General features: G+C 42.5%; 1 protein-coding gene across 1 annotated transcript in view; it reads left to right on the top strand.

Moving 5' to 3' along the window:
• The first annotated feature begins 5436 nt into the window (after positions 1-5436).
• Positions 5437-23845, top strand: part of LOC124358565 (N-alpha-acetyltransferase 16, NatA auxiliary subunit-like) — a 37060-nt gene continuing 18651 nt past the window's right edge. The window contains exons 1-2 of the mRNA XM_046810867.1: positions 5437-5568; positions 6066-6111. Coding sequence (XP_046666823.1) covers positions 5437-5568; positions 6066-6111 — 178 coding nt within the window. The remainder of the gene's footprint in view (positions 5569-6065; positions 6112-23845) is intronic.

Below are 23845 nucleotides of genomic sequence, written 5' to 3'. Positions count from 1 at the left end.
TAACACTAACCCTCCCTGGAATTTTCTTGTTATGACCAGATAACCTCCTGAGGAAATTAAACCCCCTGATGTCTTAACCCCCGGTAACATTAACCCCCCCCTGAAATTTTCTGGTCTGACCAGAAAACCTCCTGAGTAAATTAAACCCTCTGTTGTCTTAACCCCCGGTAACACTAACCACCCCCGTTGAATTTTCCTTGTTTGACCAGATAACCTCCTGAGGAAAATTAAACCCCCTGATGTCTTAACCCCCGGTAACATTATCACCCCTGGGAATTTTCCTGGCATGACTAGATTAACTCCTGAATGTTTACAGAACAAACACCCTCCAAAAGCGGCCCAAGTGTCTTAACACTAAACACCCCTGGAATTACCAGGTATGACCAGATACTCTTCTGAGTAAATCAAATCCCCCTGATGACTTAATCACCGGTAACATTAAACCCTCCCTAGAGAATTTCCTGGCATGGCTAGATACACTCCCTGAGAAAATTATACTCCCTAAGCAATTTTATAATACTGACTTAGGGGTCGGTGTTTTATTATATTTACACTAAACATTTCACAATAGCTAAACCAGTGCAGACTCTTCTTCAATGGTATGTCCTGGCCTAAACGAGAAGTCGTAGCTGAAGTCCAAGGATAAAATCAAAATAAACAGATTCTAATTATAATCCTCGAACTAACCGCTGATCCCCGAATTTTGCAAGCGTAAATTTATCCCGCTAATCTCTGAATTTGCAAAGCGTAAATTTATCCGCTAATCTCCGAATTTGCAAGCGTAAATTTATCCGCTAATCTCCGAATTTGCAAGCGTAAATTTATCCGCTAATCTCCGAATTTGCAAGCCTACATCATGGGGGCCTGGGGGCGTAGCCCCCAGCGAGCCGAAGGCGAGTCCCATATAATATACAGCCGCATGTGAAAACCACTCACTTCACTCACTGACTGACAGATATATACAAATTCTAACATAGTTTCTAGAAGTGCTAGAAACTTGAAATTTGGCATGCAGGTACCTTTTGCAATATGACACCGGAGGAAAAGTCTGAAAACTGGACATTTTTACTTTTAAACCCCTCAAAAAAATTATTTAAAAAAACGCGCATTTTTTACCATTGCTGGCCTTTATTTTTAAGCCCGATAGCGGGCGAACCGTTGGAGCTAGCTCAAATCTGACGAAAAATTCATGGTCAGGAATGAAGTGAACTATAAAAAAGGTCCAGTGACTTTTTGCTCTATCTTCCATGGTTAAGCGACAAAAACGCTCGAACATTTGACATTCCAGAGATTTTTTTCGCTTGAAATAAAGTTTCGAGCCCCGATAGCGGCCGAACGGTAGGTCGTAGCTTCAAATCTGATTGACCCATCAAATAGCAAATTGCGAGATCTACAGAAAATGTCCCAGTGACTTTTTAACCCTATCTCTATCGGTTATGACCGCAATACGCGATTATGTGCAAAATTTGTAGTAATTTTCCTATGCAAAATTAGATTTAGGGCCCGATAAACGGCCAATCGATTAGGCAACAGCTCAAAACAAAACAAAAGAGCAACTTATAAAATTATGTGATCTAAAAAAAGTTCCAGTCACTTTTGGCCCTATCTTTATTAATTCGGCAAAAAATGTGATTATGTGCAACATTTTTGTAAATTTTACGTGGAAATTTAGTTTCAGTTATCCATTTGCGGCCAAACCGTTGATCGTAGCCCAAAACAGATTGAAGACGGTATTAGGAAATCACGTGATGTACAAAAAGGCTGTAGTTACTTTTTGCCCTATCGTCAATGGTTTTGGCTGCAAAACGTGTTTAAATGCAAACATTTTGTCCATTTTTACATGAGATTTTTCTGTTTCTGGAGGCGGTAGCGGTCGAACTATTGGTTGTAGCTTGAATATTAAATTTTTGATAACCAGAAAATGATTAAATTTTACAAAAAAGCCCACGCACCTTTTTTGTGTGTCCTTCCGTAAGCCTGAAAAAACTCTCTTAAAAGCAAATTATTTATCGTGAATTAGCAATTTTTGGAGATGTTTCATTTATATGTGGCCGATATTTGTGTAATTCATTCCAGATTCAGATTGCACTTGCTTTGCTAGGTTAAGGGGTGAATACAACTCCACATTGGAAATTGGCTGAGCGTTATGCTAAGCGTCAATAGTAGAAGGGGATAAAGTGAATTTTTATTACGTTCACAGACAAAACACCCTCTAAAATAAACCCAAATGTGTCATTAAATACCTTGTAACATTAACCCCACTCCCTGAATGTCCTGGTATGACCAGATAACCTCCTGAGCAAATTAAACCCCCTGATGTCTTAACCTTTGGTAACATTAAACCCCCCCCCCAGGGAGTTTCCTGGCATGACCTCACGTCCAAATTTTACCCAATCACCAAATATCTTAACGTTTCCCCCCCCGGGAATTACCTGGTATGAACAGATGGCCTTCTCAGTAAATAAAACTCCCTGATGTCTTGACCCTGGTAATATTAAACCCCCCCCCCCAGGGAATTTCCTGTCATGACCTCATGTCCAAATTTTACCAATCACCAAATCTCTTAAACGCCCCCTCCTTCGGGAATTACCTGGTAAGAGACCACATAACATCCAGAGTAAATTAAACCCCCTGATGTCTTAACCCCTGGTAACATTATCTCCCCCACCCCCAGGAAATTTCCTGGCATGACCTCATGTCCGAATTTTACCAATCACCAAATCCCTCTTATCCCCAAATTTGCAATTTACCCTATCCTCGATTGGTTTGGCCGCATCACGCATTTTAAAGTATTGATTTTTTAAGTTTTACCTGAGATTTTGTTTTCTGGGCTTTATTGCGGCCAAACTTTTAAATTGCAAGCACACAAATAAAAATTTTATTTTAATACTAATTGACACGATCTACTAAAAAAGGTCAAGTGACTTTTTGCTCTATCTCCATTGGTTTGGCCGAAAAACGCTATTGAAACAAAAATATTTGTTCGATTTTTCAACAACATCTTACTTCTGATCCGGTCGCGACCGAACGATCATCAATAGCTCAAATGTGTTTCCATTGTCTGGTTAGAAATGAGTAGATCTACAAAAAAGGTCCTTTTGTACGTTTCCCGTATCTTTAACCGGTTAACCTGAAAATCAGAATAAATATAAAATTAATAGATAGGGACGGAATGCTGTTTTTTACTGAACAGACTTTTAGTAAATAATTAAATAGCGGCCTAACTAGAGGTTATATCAAAATTCTGAGGGCAGAACACCCAAAACAAATTATATTTCCTACAAGAAATGTCCAGTCACTTTTTACTATATCTTCAACGGTTAAGCGACAATACGTCATCAAAGTTAAAAGTTTTGGTTCACGTTTGTAAAACTGAGTCTATCCCTATCTACTATACTTGAAATGCAGGGTTCGCCTAGCTCTGTACGGTAACGTAACAGAGTACCTTAGGCCGTGTGAAACAGAGGCTGATCCCTTTCGTAAATTCGTAGATAGGGACGGAGGAATTTTCGGATACTAAAACATTCTTTGGCTTTGAATTGTTGGAAACATCTCTACATTAGTCTTCTAAGTTAAATTTTTCTTCTAACTCTTTGTGATTATTCGCTTGTTTACGGTACTATGTCCTTTTAATTGCGTTGCTAAGGGCTCTTTCCATCAAGGGAATGAGCAGTTGTTTCCGACGAGCAAAAACTCCCAGTGCACTGCGATTTCTGCTTGTGTCTGCTTGTGCCCTTGCCTGGAAGACTCTTAGATTGGAATTTTCCTACAGCGGCTATCGATACGATTCTCATCACTGGTGATCGTATTTACAATACATTGCGAGATGAGAATCGCATGGGTGGAAACCGGTAATTTGTCTCCTGATGAACTTCCTACCGATTTTATCATTCATGAAACAGTTCCGTATCCGTTGTAGAAAATTCCTTTGTGCACGACGCTCTGTATCCTTTGGCAAGATGGGAGATATGGGTGACTGTATTTTATCTCTGTCTAATGTTTTGGAGGGTTTGATGGCCGAGGATTTTAGAAAACACTGGGTTTCTCTTCACGGGACAAAACGGTTACAGTTGCTTTTTGGCGCTCCCAGGGACAGCTGTACTTGTTTGATTCCTCATCCAGTGAACGAGGATAGAGGTGTACGATTTGGCTGATGACCAAAATAACCTTGCCCCGCCTCTTCCAGTGCGAGAACTATTCAGCACTGGCCGCGTTATTGTTGTCAAATGCTGCTCTGGATGGGTCAGTGAGACAGTTCAGTGTAACTAGATTAAGATTTTTCTATGCCGCGGCCCTTAGTTACAGTGAACCGGTACAGATAAATTTCCAGACACATTCGAAATTAAACCACTAGCATGTTAATACACGGTCCTAACGCCACAATGAAAATGATTTTGAATATACCACAGTTAAAAATATCCCTAAGGTAATTTTATCCCCATTAAAAAGTGTGATTAAATGTAAAAAACCATTGGAAGACCGAAGAAAATACGTCGTGGACGCCCTAAAACACTCACAAACAACGAGAGACGAGCAAGTGAGAGAGGCGAGCAAAAGATACGTTCAGACGGAATCCTAAAATAAACTCGTGACACAAATCGTAAATATCTAGCACAAAAACCCCGAAGTCCACAGGAAAGCAGTCCGTATTTATAGCCAAACAGCATCCTGAAGTCCACAGAGAATCTGTTCGCCGATGACGACGCGCAGCATCCTGAAGTCAACAGAGATGCTGTCCGCCGTTATAGTCAACAGCGCCCTGAGGTCAATAGAGATGCTGTACACCGTTACAGTCAACAGCATCTGAAGTCAACAGAGATGCTGTCCACCGTTACAGTCAAAAGCATCCTGAAGTCAACAGAGAAGCTGTTCAGCGCTACTACAAAACAAAATGTGGAAACATGTCGGGGAAGAGTTAAGGGGTTCCGTTTGTTAAATCCTAAGCTAGCCGAACTTCGTCACTTGCCAATTTCACTTGCTCGGCTCATCGTTGCCCATGTGACCAATGGCACATTGGAGTGGTGCATTGCTTTACGATGTTAACAGCTACAAGCTAAAGAAAACCTGCCTTTGGAATGATGACGTATTTATCTGCCCTCACTGCCAAGCACCTCTGTTCGCGCGAAGAAGAAGATAGAAAGAAGTGGTGTTGTGTGGAGAGGGAGCATACAATGTGAACAAAATACCACCTCCTCAATGCACCATTCTACTCTAACCGACGCTTCCTCGACAGAGCGCGTGCTTACAATGACCTCTTTGCTCTCTGTGCCCTCGAAATTTCTGGCGGATACCGGCACCCAAGTGGCCTCTCATTCTTCAAAATCGAAGGGAGGATGTATCACCAGGTGTACAGCTTTGGACGCCCCCGGCCAAAGGTTTGTTACTGCGGGCGGTGACGTCCAATTCGTAAAATCGGTGCCGCCTTTTACATCGACGATGGCGAAGAACGCAGGAACATATGCCATTAGTAGATCACTTGATGCCGCCACAGTGGACGAAATTAAAAATTATTTAGATTCGTTAAACCCTTATGTCCATGACTTCCGGCGGTTAAGTGATGAGCCCTTGGTAAAACGCTCACTTAGAATTCCAGATTACAAGTCGAGCTACTCATGGCAATGTTCTTGGTGACAGGCAAAGAGGTATTGAAGTGCACGCCGTGCTTAGTTGTGATGACGCAAGTCACTGAGCCTCGTAGGCTCACCGTCTGGAAAGTGGGGGCTGGAAGACCTTCTACCATCGATCTCTTTAGTCCTCTGATGGAGCCCTTCCAGTTACCCACTTCCTCTATCCGCAAGGCACTTTGGGTTGGCACATCGGCATGCTGGATAATAACGGAAAAAACTTTCCCAATATAACTATTCACGTTGTCTCTTGCTCTCCAATCCTCGTTTTTCTTATCTTGGCCGTCTTTCCTCAAGCTTGGCAGGTCGAAATGTTTGCGAGGTTTGAAGAGGAGAGACTTCGTTTCATAAAATATTCCCAGTCAAGGTCTTCAGCCCAAAATGCCATGCGGATAGGACAGCTGAATGAACTTATTGATGCTCAACGTGATTGTCTGGCAGGAAAGGCAGGTTCGGGATGACATAGCAGGAGACGAGACCGTCCAAGGTGAGGGTGGGGCAACAGCCTGGCAAAGTTTACCTCCCAAGTACGTTCACTGGTGGCCTAGGTACATGAAAAATTCATTACGAGAACGCGATGGCTCTCGTCGTCACACGCCTGGGTTCACCAACGTACTTCCTAACATTCACGTTACAGTGCGACTTGGGAGGAAAACAAGAGAGCGTGTCCTCACGGCAGTGGACGCAGTGACCCTAGCACGGCTTGCAGAGTCTTCCAGATCAAACTCCTCGAGCTTCTTCGAGATCTGCGGAGCGGGGCGATGTTCGGCTGCACGAACTATATCGTCCTACGTCATCGAAATGCAAATGAGGGGCCTTCCTCACGCCCACATTGTTGTTTAAGATTGACGGAGACGGTCCAGTACAAGCAGACGAAATCGACTCTGTAATCCGCGCTGACATCCCCTCAGAAGAAGAAGCCGGTGGAAGACTCAAGGAAGTTGGTGTTGCAGCACCATGATCCACGGTCCTTGTGGCACTGATCATCGCACCGACTTCCTGTGCTGGGACGCTGTGAAGGGTCACTGCACAAAGTTTCTATCCTAAGCCTTCATGCCAGACAACTCACGTGGATGATAGAGGATTTGTTCAGTACAGGCGGGACTATAGAAATACCGGTCAAATCAAGTCACTCAACAGGTCTGTTACTGTTCATGATGGATGGGTGGTTCCATATAACGCCGCCACTATTGCTTAAGTATGAAGCACACATTAACTTGGAGCTTGCGTCTACCCGTCGCGTCATCAAGTATCTATTCAAATACCTGATGAAGGGTGGATCACTTCAAAATGTCACCGTCACTCCTTTGTGGCAACAAGAGGACGAGGTAGAACACTTATGTAACTAAGAGAATGGTTTGGTGCAAGCGACGCATGCTGGCGCCTCTTGGACTTCCCAATCTCAAAGTCAGAGCCAACAGTTGAGTGTCTACCCGTCCATCTTGAGGGTAAACAGCACGTCTGTTTTCGTCCCGGTGATCTCACCTCCGCGATAACTAGATCAAGCTCCAAGTTAATATTGTAATTTTAACAGACCTGTTGATAAAACTATTGACAATTTTAACTTACCTGACATTTTTTGGAGAACTACAATTATTCATGACAAAAGACCAAAAACAGAACCGATATATGAACATCAAGACGGGAAACACTTCATCACAACCTCGCCAGCGTGGAGGGAAGGTATGTAGGGTCTTTTGGGTCTCGCCTAATCGTGGAGAACTCTACTACCTTCGGATGCTTTCTCTTATCAACACCTTGTCGCGGCTACAACCGACCTCCTGTCACGCGGTGGTCCTGAGTGCCGTACGTTCCAGGAGGGTTTGTCGTCAGCTCGGCTTGATTGAAGACGAGGATGAGTACCGCGAAGCGCTGCGAGAGGCTTCTGGGTTCATGGTCGCTTCGAGGCTTCGTTCATTCTTCGTGCTCCTTTGCAATATGGGTGCTCCTGCAGCAATTCTGTGGGATTCCCTTCCGTGACACCCTTTGCGAGGACCAACTTGGAAAGGAGCCCACTTGACCCGGAAAGAGCGTATACACTCTCCTTGATCGATATCGATCGCAGTCTACGTCGTCGGCAGGGATTGACATTAGTGGGATTGTGGTCTCCCCGACGTGCAGGATGACACGACGGAAGTGGGAAGGGAGCTGTATGGACTATGGCGAGAACCAACAGCGGCCATTGTCGAGGAATGGGAACAAAAGCTCTCAGAAGACCAGAAACGCGTTCTGCAACACGTTGCGTTCCTTCTCGACAACCCCGGTGACCGCCGATCTTCAAGAGTAAATCTTCCTCGATGGTCCCGGGGGAGGGGGGATATGGCAAAACGTCACTTCTTCGTGTCATACTGGCACACGTGCGTAGTTGTCGTCAGATTGCACTGGCCGTCGCCAGCTCGGGCATCGCTGCAGGAAAACATGCCTGGTGGTGTCAACGGCACACAGCATGTTCCGGCTTCCGCTCGATCTGGGCGACGGGTCTGGCGTTTGGAACATTACCAACGGGTCCCAGCGCGCAGAATTGATCAGAGCTGCTCAGCTCATCGTCTTCGACGAGGCCCCGATGGCCCATCGCTACATCTTTGAGATCCTCGACCGCTCGCTACGAGATCTCATGAACCGCGATGAGCCATTCGGTGGCAAGGATCTTTCTGTGCTCTGGAGATTTTCCGGCAGATCGCTCCCGTTGTTGTAAAGGCACGAACGGCAGATGCCGTCGCGTGCGTTTCTCTTCGGTCTTCGCGTCTGTGGCGACTGTTCCACGTCTTCTCTCTGACGACACCGCACAGGACGAGCAGTTCCGTTGACTACTCTGAATTCCTTCTCGCAGTAGGCAACGGCACTGTTCCGTCCACAACTATCGGGGGAGGGTAGAGAGAGTGACACACTTATTCCCTTGGCCGAGGTGAGATATGTCACAGCATTAGAAGTCCTCATCTCTACAGTCTTTCCTGCCGACGTACTCCGCGATCCAGATCAGTGTGCTCGTCGTGCGATCCTCTCGACTCCTGAACGTGAACGTCAGGGAGATCAACGACATAATATTGAACTCCGTTGACGGTCGCCTTCATGAGCTGCGAAGCGCCGACACTGTGGACAGGGAAAACGATGACAACCTGGCTGTTGAAGTCCCTCTACTGAACCAGGCTACAGGCAAGGGTGTTCCTGATCACGTGCTCTGCGACTTAAGATCGGCTCAGTGTGCCTCATCATGAGGAAATCTAAATATCGCTGACGGCCTTGTAAACGGCACTAAGGTCATTGTGACGGCTATAACCAATCGGTTGATTTACCGTCAGACGCCCTCACGCGACGCGCAACCTATCGGTATTCCTAGAATAATCTTTAGGTTCGCGATCGTTGAAGGTTCGCCGTTACTTGTCCGTTCGACGTCAGTTTCCTCTGATGCTAGCATACGCGATATGACCGGCCACAAGAGCCAAGGTCAGACGATAGATCAGGTCGGAGTCGATCTTCGCACTGATTGTTTCACTCATGCCAGCTGTACGTCCTGCTCAGTAGAGTTCGATGTCCGGAAGACATCGTTGTCCTCGTCCGCCCCCGAAAGGGTACACCAATGAAGTCGCCTACGCGAAGAACATCGTGTACGGCGAACTTCTTCAGTGAACCGGATTGAGATTGGCAGTAGGCTAGGGGGCCTGCCCAAACAAAACTCCCCGTCGTGATTGACACTGGCAGTAGGCTAGGGGGCCTGCCCAAACAAAACTCCCCGTCGAGATTGACACTGGCAGTAGTAGGCTAGGGGGCCTGCCCAAACAAAACTCCCCGTCCGTGATTGACACTGGCAGTAGGCTAGGGGACCTGCCCAAACAAAAAACTCCCCGTCGCGATTGACTAGGCAGTAGGCTAGGGGGACCTGCCAAAACAAAACTCCCCGTAGTGACTGATTAGGCAGTAGGCAATGGGAACCTGCCACAACAAAACTCCCCATTCTGATTGATGCGGCAGTAGGCTAGAGGGCCCTGCCAAAACAAAACTCCTCGTCGATGTAAATAGTTTTCTGTATATATGTAAATATATGGTCTCTATGTTTGCCAGCCTCCCCGTGGCGAGACTGGATACGTCATGCTTGCATTTAAAGCATTGACAAACTAACGGGCAAACAACAATTTCAACAATACATTATTACTAAAATAATTTGACACAAGTACATACACAACTAAATATGCAAATATGAACACGACATTGAAGATTAACATTAACCAACGATTTATGTAATTTTGTTAATAATATATGGTCTCCACGTTTGCCGCCCTCCCCGTGGCGAGACTGGATACGTCATGCTTGCATTTAAAGCATCGACAAACTAACGGGCAAACAACAGTTTCAATAAAAAAAACATTATTACCCAATAAATTTTACACAAGTATATACACAACTAAATATGCAAAGATGTACACGACATTGAAGATCAACATTAACCAACGATTGATGTAATTTTGTTAATATTATAATATGGTCTCCACGTTTGCCGGCCTCCCCGTGGCGAGACTGGATACGTCATGCTTGCATTTAAAGCATTGACAAACAAACGGGCAAACAACAGTTTCAACAACAACAATAAGTTATTACCAAATCATTTGACACATGTATATACACAACCAAATATGCAAATTTCCACACGACATCAGAGAATATCATTGACTGTAATTTTGCTGTAATAGCTGTAATTTTTGTTAATAATATATGGTCTCCGTATTTGAGCATTGACAAACTAACGGGCAAAGAACAGTTTTATCAACTTAAAGTTACTAGCAACTAATTTGACACAAACATATGTAGCGCTCAATCTCCCAACTTGCAGCCGTGATGCGTAAACAATATTAGTAACGGTTTGACCGCTATCGGACCCGAAATCTCAATTTTCACGAAAAATTAAAAGAATTTCGCACGTAATGGCGTTTACGGCCCTACCCAGGGGAGATACAGCAATATATTACTTGAACTTTATTGTATACCACATTATACACTAAATATTGTTTGATAATGTGTTTCCCACGAGAAAGGACACAGTTGGGGACACGTAAATTTAAAAACCTCAAGTCCGATTTTAACCAACAACCGAATCCCTCCTGTCCCCGAATTCCCGCTTATCCCCGAATTTGCAAGCGTACATCATAGGGGGCCTGGGGGCGTAGCCCCCAGCGAGCCGAAGGCGAGTCCTATTATATATACAGCCGCATGTGAAACTGACTGACTGATATATGTATACAAATTCTAACCTACTTCTAGAAGTGCTAGAAACTTGAAATTTTGCACGCAGGTACCTTTTGCCGTATAACCAACAGGAAAAGTCTGAAAACCGGGAAATTTTTACTTTTAAACCCCTCAAAAAAATTCCCGAAAAATCGCGCATTCTTTACCCTTGCAAGCCTTTCTTGTAAGCCCGATAGCGGGCGAACCGTTGGAGCTAGCTTCGATCTGACGAAAAATCGTTAGTCAGGAATGAAGTGAACAACAAAAAAGGTCCAGTGGACTTTTTGCTCTATCTTCCATGGTTAAGCGACAAAACGCTCGAACATTTGGACATTCCAGAGATTTTTTTGATAAAAATAATGTTTCGAGCCCGATAGCGGCCGAACCGTTGGTCGTAGCTCAAATCTGATTGACCCATCAAATTAGCAAATTACGTGATCTACAGAAATGGTCTAGTGACTTTTTGCCCTATCTCCATCGGTATGACCGCAATACGCGATTATGTGCAAAATTTATGTAATTTTTACGTGAAAACTTTGTTTTTGGGGTCGATAGCGGCGAAACAATTGGTCGGAGGTCAAAATAAAACAAAGGTTAGATTTTAGTAAATAATATGATCTACAAAAAAGGTTCAGTTACTTTTTACTATATCTCCATTATTTTGACCGCAAAACGCGATTAAGTGAAAATATTTGGAAATTTTCGCCTAAAAATTTTCATTCCAGCCTTGATAGCGGCTAAACTAACGGTTGGTCGTAGCTCAAAACACGTCATTTAACAACTTTTAGTAAACGACGTGTTCTATAAAAAAAGTCCAGTAACTTTTTGCCTTATCCTAAGTGGTCTGGCCTAAAAACCTGTTTAAAAGGAAATGTTTTATTATTTTTAGATGAACATTTTGTTTCTGGAGCAGTAGCAGCCGAACCATTGGTCATAACTTAAATCCTAAATGTTCAATAACTAGACAGAATTTTACCAATCACCAAATCTCTTAACCCCCCTTTGGGAAGTTCCCAGGATGACCAGATAACCCCCTGATGTCTTAACCCTTGGTAACGTTAACCCCTCCCCCCCTGGGAATTCCTTGTATGACCTCATGTCCGAATTTTACCTATCAATAAACCACTCTTATCCCTTAATTAGGCAAACACCCTAGTTTTACATCCTTTAATAAGCCTGGAAAACTCTATAAATGGTAAAAATATTTGTCGTGGGATTGGCAATTTTTTGAGTTTTAAATTTATGTGCGATAAATATTTGTGTAATTCATTCCAGATTCAGACTGCACTTGCTTTGCTAGGTTAACGAGTGAATACAACCCCACATTAGAAATTAGCTGAGCGTTAGCTAAGCGTCAGTAGTAGATATGGACAGAGTGAAGTTTTTGTTTTGTTCACAGACACAACACCCTCAAAAATAGACCCCAGTGTGTCATTTACCCCCGGTAACATTAACCCCCCCCGGGAATTTACTTGGTAAGACCAGATAACCTCCTGAGTAAAAATAAACCCCCTGATGTCTTAACCCCCGATAACATTAAACCCCCCCAGGGAATTTCTCGGCATGACCTCATGTCCCGAATTTTACCAATCACCAAATCCCTCTCATTCCCCCGATTTTTGCTAGCGTACATCAGATCTACCAATCACCAAATCCTTTAAAACCACCCCCCGGGAATTTCCTGTTATGACTAGATAACCTCCTGAGTAAATTAAACCCCCTGATGGCTTAACCTCGGTAAGATTAACTTCCCCCCTGGGGAATTTCCTGGCATGACTATATACACTCCTGAGCAAATAAAACCCCCTAAGCAACTTAAAAATGTTGACTTAGGGTAGGTGTTTTACTATATTTCCACTCAACAATTTACAATAGTTGACAGGTGCAGACTTTACTACCACACTCTGTACTTCCTAAACCAGAGCTCGTAGCTCAAATCTGATGGCAAAATCGAAACACAAAAATTAAATTTCCGACAAGAAAGGTCCGGTCACTTTTTGTCGTATCTCTAACGGTTTAGCCGCAAAATGCCCTCAAAGTCAAAAGTTTGGACGAATCCGGAAAAAAATCAATAAAAAGGTCAATTTTTAAATCCCTTGTCATTTACCTAATGTCCGGACTTAACCAGTCACCGAATTCCGCTTATCCCCGAATTTTAAGCATCTACCTTGGGGGTTAGGGGCCTGGGGGCGTAGCCCCCAGCGAGCCGAAGGCGAGTCTAATATATATATACAACCGCATGTGTAACTGACTGACTGACTGACTGACTCACTCACTCACTCACGTATACTAATTCTAACCTACTTCCAGATGAGTTAGAGACTTGAAATTTGGTACACAGATAGCTTTCCACGTGTAACCACCAGGAAAATCCCGAAAAGTGAGAATTTTTCATTTTCAAACCCCTCAAAAAAATTCCCAAAAAATCGCGCATTCTTCACCCCTGCAGGCATTTTTTGTAAGCCCGATAGCGGGCGAACCGTTGGAGCTAGCTCGGATCTGACGGAAAATTCATGGTCAGGAATGAAGTGAACTACAAAAAAGGTCTAATGACTTTTTGCTCTATCTTCCATGGTTAAGCGACAAAACGCTCGAACATTTGAAATTCCAGAGATTTTTTCGATAAAAATAATGTTTCAAGCCCGATAGCGGCCGAACCGTTGGTCGTAGCTCAAATCTGATTGACCCATCAAATTAGCAAATTGCGCGATCTACAGAAAAGGTCCAGTAATCTTTTGCCCTATCTCGATTGGTTTGGCCGAAAAACGTGATTATGTACAATTTTGTTGTAACTTTTACGCGAAACTTTTGTTTTTTTGGGGTCGATAGCGGCGAAACCATTGGTCGGAGGTCAAAATAAGACTAACGTTTTATTTAGGAAATAAGAGTGACCTACAAAAAAGGTCCAGTGACTTTTTACTATATTTCCCTTAGTTTGACCGCAAAACGCGATTAAGTGAAAATATTGGACATTTTCGCCTAAAAATTTACATTCCGGGCTTGATAGCGGCTAAACGGTTGGTCGTAACTCAAAACAAATTTTAAACGGGATTTAGGAAAATCACGTGATCTACAAAAAGCCAGTCACGTATACTAATTCTAACCTACTTCCAGATGAGTTAGAGACTTGAAATTTGGTACACAGATAGCTTTCCACGTGTAACCACCAGGAAAATCCCGAAAAGTGAGAATTTTTTCATTTTCAACCCCTCAAAAAAATTCCCAAAAAAATCGCGCATTCTTCACCCCTGCAGGCATTTTTTTGTAAGCCCGATAGCGGGCGAACCGTTGGAGCTAGCTCGGATCTGACGGAAAATTCATGGTCAGGAATGAAGTGAACTACAAAAAAGGTCTAATGACTTTTTGCTCTATCTTCCATGGTTAAGCGACAAAACGCTCGAACATTTGAAATTCCAGAGATTTTTTTCGATAAAAAAAGGTTAATTGTTTCAAGCCCGATAGCGGCCGAACCGTTGGTCGTAGCTCAAATCTGATTGACCCATCAAATTAGCAAATTGCGCGATCTACAGAAAAGGTCCAGTAATCTTTTGCCCTATCTCGATTGGTTTGGCCGAAAAAACGTGATTATGTACAATTTGTTTGTAACTTTTTACGCGAAACTTTTGTTTTTGGGGTCGATAGCGGCGAAACCATTGGTCGGAGGTCAAAATAAGACTAACGTTTTTATTTAGGAAATAAGATGACCTACAAAAAAGGTCCAGTGACTTTTTACTATATTTCCCTTAGTTTGACCGCAAAACGCGATTAAGTGAAAATATTGGACATTTTTCGCCTAAAAATTTACATTCCGGGCTTGATAGCGGCTAAACGGTTGGTCGTAACTCAAAACAAATTTTAAACGGGATTTAGGAAATCACGTGGATCTACAGAAAAGGTTCAGTGACTTCGGGAGTTGGCTGAGCGTTAGCTAAGCGTCAATAGTAGATAGGGACAGAGGAATATTTATTATGTTTCACAGACACAATACCCTCTAAAAAAGGCCCAAGTGTGTCATTAACCCCCGGTAAATATTAACCCCCCCCCGGGGATTTCCTGGTATGACCTGATAACCTCCTGTACATTCAACCCCCTGATGTGTTAAACCCCCCTGGTAACATTAACCCCCCAGGGAATTTCCTGCCATGACCTCATGTCCGAATTTTACCAGTCACCAAATCTCTTAACCCCCCCCCCTGGGAAGATCCTGGTGTGACCAGATAACCCCCTGGAGACTTATCCCCCGGTAACGTTAACCCCCCCTGGGAATTTGTTCATATGACAAGACAATATCCTGACGAAATTAAACCCCCTCTTGTCTTAACCTCCTTAACATTAATCACCCACCCAGGGAATTTCTCGCCTTGACTAGATAGTCTCCTGGTGATATTAAACCCCCTGTTCGACTTAAAATACTGCCTTGAGGTCGGTTTTTATTATGTTTATACTAAACAATTCAAGATAGCTGACCCGTGCAGACTTTTCTCCCGAGCTCATTTCTGGCTAAACCATAGGTCGTAGATCAGATCTGAGGGCACAATCGAAAGAGAAAATTAAATTTTCGACAAGAAAGGTCCAGTCACTTTTTCTCGTATCTAACGGTTTATCTAAATACTTATACAGCCGCATGTGAAACTGACTGACTGATATATGTATACAAATTCTAACATAGTTCTAGAAGTGCTGGAAACTTGAAATTTGGCACGCAGGTACCTTTCACAATATGACCCGGAGGAAAAGTCTGAAAACCGGACTTTTTACTTTTAAACCCCTCAAAAAAATTCCTAAAAAATCGCGCATTCTTTACCCCTGCAGGCATTTCTTGTAAGCCTGATAGCGGGTGAACCGTTGGAGCTAGCTTCGATCTGACGAAAAATCGTTAGTCAGGAATGAAGTGAACTACAAAAAAGGTCCAGTGACTTTTTGTCCTATTTCGTGTGGTTAAGCGACAAAACGCGGGAATGTTTGACATTCCAGAGATTTTTCTGCTTAAAATAAAGTTTCGAGCCTGATAGTGGCCGAACGGTAGGTCGTAGCTCAAATCTGATTGACCCATCAAATTAGCAAAATTGCGCGATCTACAGAAAGGGTCCCTAGTGACTTTTTGCTCTAACCTCCAGTGGTTCGGCCGAAAAACGTGATTATGTGCAATTTTTTAGTAATTTTTACGTGAAACTTTTGTTTTCGGGCTCGATAGCGGCTAAACTGTTTGGTCGTAGCTCTCAAAAATTGACGAACGTTTGATTTAGGAAATAAGATTATCTACAAAAAAGGTTGGGTACCCTTTTACTCTATCTTCATTGGTTGGCCGTAAAATGCGATCAAGTGAAATTATTTTGAAATTTTCCGCCTAAAAATGTACATTTGGGCTCGATAACGGCTAAACGGTTTGGTCGTAGCTCGAAATCAAACGTTCATTAGGATTTAGGAAATTGCGTGATCTACAAAAAAGGTTTCAGTTACATTTTTGCCCTATCCTCAACGGTTTGGCCGCATAACGCGTTTTAAAAGTATTGATTTTTTAAGTTTTACGTGATATTTTTAAAGTGCCCAGTGCAGTATTTTGTCCTAACCTCTGCACTGCCTAAATTATAGTAGCTTAAATCTGATGGCATAATCGAAAGACAAAATTAAATTTCTGACAAGAAATGTGCAGTCACTTTTTTCTTGTATCTCTAAACGGTTTAGCCGCAAAATGCCTTTAAAATTCAAAACTTTGGTTAAATCTGGATAATTCGATAAAATAGGTATTCTTTTAACTCCAAGATCCCTAATCTAATGCTCGGACATAAACTTTCCCTGAATACCGCTAATCCAGTTAACGAGTGAAATATACCCCACATTACAAATTGGCAGAACGTTAGCTAAGCGTCAATAGTAGATAGGGATAAAATGAATTTTTACTATGTTCACAGACTCAACATCTTCTAAAATAGGCCCATGTGTCATTAACCCCAGGTAATATTATCCCCCCGAAATTTCCTGGTATGACCAGATAACCTCCAGGATAAACTAAACCCCTTGATGTCTTAACCCCCCGGTAACATTAACCCCCCTGGAATTTTCTGGTCTGACCAGAAACCCTCCTGAGTAAATTAAATTCCTTTGTTGTCTTAACCCCCGGTAACACTAACCCTCCCTGGAATTTTCTTGTTTTGACCAGATAACCTCCTGAGGAAATTAAACCCCCTGATGTCTTAACCCCCGGTAACATTAACCCCCCCCTGAAATTTTCTGGTCTGACCAGAAAACCTCCTGAGTAAATTAAACCCTCTGTTGTCTTAACCCCCCGGTAACACTAACCAACCCCCGTGAAATTTTCTTGTTTGACCAGATAACCTCCTGAGGAAATTAAACCCCCTGATGTCTTAACCCCCGGTAACATTATCACCCCTGGGAATTTCCTGGCATGACTAGATTAACTCCTGAATGTTTACAGAACAAACACCCTCCAAAAGCGGCCCAAGTGTCTTAACACTAAACCCCCTGGAATTACCAGGTATGACCAGATACTCTTCTGAGTAAATCAAATCCCCTGATGACTTAATCACCGGTAACATTAAAACCCTCCCTAGAGAATTCCTGGCATGGCTAGATACACTCCTGAGAAAATATATACTCCCCTAAGCAATTTTATAATACTGACTTAGGGTCGGTGTTTTTATTATATTTACACTAAACATTTCACAATAGCTAACCAGTGCAGACTCTTCTTCAATGGTATTCCCTGGCTAAACGAGAAGTCGTAGCTGAAGTCCAAGGATAAAATCAAATAAACAGATTCTAATTATAATCCTCGGAACTAACCGCTGACCCCCGAATTTGCAAGCGGAAAATTTATCCGATAAATCTCTGAATTTGCAAGCGTAAATTTATCCGCTAATCTCCGAATTTTGCAAGCGTAAATTTATCCGCTAATCTCCGAATTTGCAAGAGCTAATTTATCCGCTAATCTCCGAATTTGCAAGCCTACATCATGGGGGCCTGGGCGAAAGCCCCCAGCGAGCCGAAAGGCGAGTCTAATATACTATACAGCTGCATGTGAAACTTGACTGACTGACTCACTGATATAATAGATACAAAATCTAACATAGTTCTAGAAGTGCTAGAAACTTGAAATTTGGCACGCAGGTACCTTTTTGCCGTATAACCAATAGGAAAAGTCTGAAAACGGAATTTTTAATTTTAAACCCCTCAAAAAAATTAAAAACCGGTTGAAACGGTTAAAAACTGTTGTAGTTTTTTTTTTGCTTCGACCCGTCTAGCGACTAAACCGTTGGCAGTAGCTAATTTAATTTTTAAGGAGGTTTTAGCAAATTTTATGATCTACAGAATGGGCACATTATACTTTCCCTGCATCTCTACCGGTCCACCCGAAACATGCTCTCAAATTAGAAAATTTTGTCAAATTTTGACGATTTTCTTGTAGATTTTTTTTGAGGCTCTGTAGTGTCTAAAAAAAACCGTAGGTTGTAGCTCGGATCTGATGAAAAATCGTTAGTGGGAATGAAGTGCTCTACAAAAAAGGTGTCCAGTGACTTTTTAACTCTATCTCGATTGGGTTTGGCCGCAAAACGCAATTAAAGGGAATTTTTTTTTGAAATTTTCGCCTAAAAATTAACATTTCGGGCTCGATAGCGGCTAAACGGTTGGTCGTAGCTCAAAACAAATTTTCAATGAGATTTAGGAAATTGCGTCATCTACAAAAAAAGGTTAGTAACATTTTTGCCCTATCCTCAAACGTTTGGCCGCATAACGTGTTTTAAAGTATTGATTTTTTAAGTTATACGTGAGATTTTGTTTTCTGAGCTTTACTGTGGACAAACCCTTAACTATAGTACATTTTAAAATTTAATTTAATACAAAATCAGGCGTTCTTGCAAAAAAGTCCAGTGAGCTTTTGCTCTACCTCCCATCGGTTCGGTTAATAAAATGTTGCAAATATTTAGTATAATTTTGATGTGAAACCAGGTAATCCCCCTGTATGTAAATTAAACCCCCTGGAAGAATTACATTTAAAATCACAGCTAGATGCAGATCTTTTGTCCTATGGCTTCTGATACTTACTGCCTAAATTATAGAGTCTTAGCTCAGAATCTAGATGGCATAAATCGAAAGACAAACATTAAATTCCGACAAGAAAGGTCCAGTCACTTTTTGTCGTATCTCTAACGGTTTTAACCGCACAAAATGCCTCAAAGTCAAAAGTTTTTACGAATCCGGAAAAAAAATCTATGAAAAAAGGTCAATCTTTTTAATTCCCTTGTCATTTACTAATAATGTCCGGACTTAACCAGTCCACCGAATTCCGCTTATCCCGAATTTGCAAGCGTTTACTTTGGGGGCCTGGGGGCGTAGCCCCCAGCGAGCCGAAGGCGAGTCTAAATATATATACAACCGCATGTGTAACTGACTGACTGACTCACTCACTCACGTATACTAATTCTAACCTACTTCCAGATGAGTTAGAGACTTGAAATTTGGTACACAGATAGCTTTCCACGTGTAACCACCAGGAAAATCCCGAAAAGTGAGAATTTTTCATTTTCAACCCCTCAAAAAAATTCCCAAAAAAATCGCGCATTCTTCACCCCTGCAGGCATTTTTTGTAAGCCCGATAGCGGGCGCGAACCGTTGGAGCTAGCTCGGATCTGACGGAAAATTCATGGTCAGGAATGAAGTGAACTACAAAAAAGGTCTAATGACTTTTTGCTCTATCTTCCATGGTTTAAGCGACAAAACGCTCGAACATTTGAAAATTCCAGAGATTTTTTCGATAAAAATAATGTTTCAAGCCCGATAGCGGCCGAACCGTTGGTCGTAGCTCAAATCTGATTGACCCATCAAATTAGCAAATTGCGCGATCTACAGAAAAGGTCCAGTAATCTTTTGCCCTATCTCGATTGGTTTGGCCGAAAAACGTGATTATGTACAATTTTGTTGTAACTTTTACGCGAAAACTTTTGTTTTTGGGGTCGATAGCGGCGAAACCATTGGTCGGAGGTCAAAATTAAGACTAACGTTTTATTTAGGAAATAAGATGACCTACAAAAAAGGTCCAGTGGACTTTTTACTATATTTCCCTTAGTTTGACCGCAAAACGCGATTAAGTGAAAATATTGGACATTTTCGCCTAAAAATTTACATTCCGGGCTTGATAGCGGCTAAAACGGTTGGTCGTAACTCAAAACAAATTTTAAACGGGATTTAGGAAATCACGTGATCTACAGAAAAGGTTCAGTGACTTCGGGAGTTGGCTGAGCGTTAGCTAAGCGTCAATAGTAGATAGGGACAGAGGAATATTTATTATGTTCACAGACACAATACCCTCTAAAAAAGGCCCAAGTGTGTCATTAACCCCCGGTAATATTAACCCCCCCCCCGGGGATTTCCTGGTATGACCTGATAACCTCCTGTACATTCAACCCCCTGATGTGTTAACCCCCCTGGTAACATTAAAACCCCCCCAGGGAATTTCCTGCCATGACCTCATGTCCGAATTTTACCAGTCACCAAATCTCTTAACCCCCCCCCCCTGGGAAGATCCTGGTATGACCAGATAACCCCCTGGAGACTTATCCCCCGGTAACGTTAACCCCCCCTGGGAATTTGTTCATATGACCAGACAATATCCTGACGAAATTAAACCCCCTCTTGTCTTAACCTCCTTAACATTAATCACCCACCCAGGGAATTTCTCGCCTTGACTAGATAGTCTCCTGGTGATATTAAACCCCCTGTTCGACTTAAAATACTGCCTTGAGGTCGGTTTTTATTATGTTTATACTAAACAATTCAAGATAGCTGACCCGTGCAGACTTTTCTCCCGAGCTCATTTCTGGCTAAACCATAGGTCGTAGATCAGATCTGAGGGCACAATCGAAAGACAAAATTAAATTTCCAACAAGAAAGGTCCAGTCACTTTTTGTCGTATCTCTAACGGTTTAACCGCAAAATGCCCTCAAAGTCAAAAGTTTTTACGAATCCGGAAAAAAATCTATGAAAAAGGTCAATTTTTAAATCCCTTGTCATTTACTTAATGTCCGGACTTAACCAGTCACCGAATTCCGCTTATCCCCGAATTTGCAAGCGTTTACTTTGGGGGCCTGGGGGCGTAGCCCCCAGCGAGCCGAAGGCGAGTCTAATATATATACAACCGCATGTGTAACTGACTGACTGACTGACTCACTCACGTATACTAATTCTAACCTACTTCCAGATGAGTTAGAGACTTGAAATTTGGTACACAGATAGCTTTCCACGTGTAACCACCAGGAAAATCCCGAAAAGTGAGAATTTTTCATTTTCAACCCCTCAAAAAAATTCCCAAAAAATCGCGCATTCTTCACCCCTGCAGGCATTTTTTGTAAGCCCGATAGCGGGCGAACCGTTGGAGCTAGCTCGGATCTGACGGAAAATTCATGGTCAGGAATGAAGTGAACTACAAAAAAGGTCTAATGACTTTTTGCTCTATCTTCCATGGTTAAGCGACAAAAACGCTCGAACATTTGAAATTCCAGAGATTTTTTCGATAAAAATAATGTTTCAAGCCCGATAGCGGCCGAACCGTTGGTCGTAGCTCAAATCTGATTGACCCATCAAATTAGCAAATTGCGCGATCTACAGAAAAAGGTCCAGTAATCTTTTGCCCTATCTCGATTGGTTTGGCCGAAAAAACGTGATTATGTACAATTTTGTTGTAACTTTTACGCGAAACTTTTGTTTTTGGGGTCGATAGCGGCGAAAACCATTGGTCGGAGGTCAAAATAAGACTAACGTTTTATTTAGGAAATAAGATGACCTACAAAAAAGGTCCAGTGACTTTTTACTATATTTCCCTTAGTTTGACCGCAAAACGCGATTAAGTGAAAATATTGGACATTTTCGCCTAAAAATTTACATTCCGGGCTTGATAGCGGCCTAAACGGTTGGTCGTAACTCAAAACAAATTTTAAACGGGATTTAGGAAATCACGTGATCTACAGAAAAGGTTCAGTGACTTCGGGAGTTGGCTGAGCGTTAGCTAAGCGTCAATAGTAGATAGGGACAGAGGAATATTTATTATGTTCACAGACACAATACCCTCTAAAAAAGGCCCAAGTGTGTCATTAACCCCCGGTAATATTAACCCCCCCCCCCGGGGATTTCCTGGTATGACCTGATAACCTCCTGTACATTCAACCCCCTGATGTGTTAACCCCCCTGGTAACATTAAACCCCCCAGGGAATTTCCTGCCATGACCTCATGTCCGAATTTTACCAGTCACCAAATCTCTTAACCCCCCCCCCTGGGAAGATCCTGGTATGACCAGATAACCCCCTGGAGACTTATCCCCCGGTAACGTTAACCCCCCCTGGGAATTTGTTCATATGACCAGACAATATCCTGACGAAATTAAACCCCCTCTTGTCTTAACCTCCTTAACATTAATCACCCACCCAGGGAATTTCTCGCCTTGACTAGATAGTCTCCTGGTGATATTAAACCCCCTGTTCGACTTAAAATACTGCCTTGAGGTCGGTTTTTATTATGTTTATACTAAAACAATTCAAGATAGCTGACCGTGCAGACTTTTCTCCCGAGCTCATTTCTGGCTAAACCATAGGTCGTAGATCAGATCTGAGGGCACAATCGAAAGACAAAATTAAATTTCCAACAAGAAAGGTCCAGTCACTTTTTGTCGTATCTCTAACGGTTTAACCGCAAAATGCCCTCAAAGTCAAAAGTTTTTACGAATCCGGAAAAAAATCTATGAAAAAGGTCAATTTTTAAATCCCTTGTCATTTACTTAATGTCCGGACTTAACCAGTCACCGAATTCCGCTTATCCCCGAATTTGCAAGCGTTTACTTTGGGGGCCTGGGGGCGTAGCCCCCAGCGAGCCGAAGGCGAGTCTAATATATATACAACCGCATGTGTAACTGACTGACTGACTGACTCACTCACTCACTCACGTATACTAATTCTAACCTACTTCCAGATGAGTTAGAGACTTGAAATTTGGTACACAGATAGCTTTCCACGTGTAACCACCAGGAAAATCCCGAAAAGTGAGAATTTTTCATTTTCAACCCCTCAAAAAAATTCCCAAAAAATCGCGCATTCTTCACCCCTGCAGGCATTTTTTGTAAGCCCGATAGCGGGCGAACCGTTGGAGCTAGCTCGGATCTGACGGAAAATTCATGGTCAGGAATGAAGTGAACTACAAAAAAGGTCTAATGACTTTTTGCTCTATCTTCCATGGTTAAGCGACAAAACGCTCGAACATTTGAAATTCCAGAGATTTTTTTCGATAAAAATAATGTTTCAAGCCCGATAGCGGCCGAACCGTTGGTCGTAGCTCAAATCTGATTGACCCATCAAATTAGCAAATTGCGCGATCTACAGAAAAGGTCCAGTAATCTTTTGCCCTATCTCGATTGGTTTGGCCGAAAAAACGTGATTATGTACAATTTTGTTGTAACTTTTACGCGAAACTTTTGTTTTTGGGGTCGATAGCGGCGAAAACCATTGGTCGGAGGTCAAAATAAGACTAACGTTTTATTTAGGAAATAAGATGACCTACAAAAAAGGTCCAGTGACTTTTTACTATATTTCCCTTAGTTTGACCGCAAAACGCGATTAAGTGAAAATATTGGACATTTTCGCCTAAAAATTTACATTCCGGGCTTGATAGCGGCTAAACGGTTGGTCGTAACTCAAAACAAATTTTAAACGGGATTTAGGAAATCACGTGATCTACAGAAAAGGTTCAGTGACTTCGGGAGTTGGCTGAGCGTTAGCTAAGCGTCAATAGTAGATAGGGACAGAGGAATATTTATTATGTTCACAGACACAATACCCTCTAAAAAAGGCCCAAGTGTGTCATTAACCCCCGGTAATATTAACCCCCCCCCCCCCGGGGATTTCCTGGTATGACCTGATAACCTCCTGTACATTCAACCCCCTGATGTGTTAACCCCCCTGGTAACATTAAACCCCCCCAGGGAATTTCCTGCCATGACCTC

Source organism: Homalodisca vitripennis, chromosome 3, assembly GCF_021130785.1.
Source record: "Homalodisca vitripennis isolate AUS2020 chromosome 3, UT_GWSS_2.1, whole genome shotgun sequence".
NCBI classification, from domain to species: domain Eukaryota; kingdom Metazoa; phylum Arthropoda; class Insecta; order Hemiptera; family Cicadellidae; genus Homalodisca; species Homalodisca vitripennis.
Note: the sequence above shows the minus strand (reverse complement) of the source record. Positions and strands in the feature narration are given on the sequence as shown.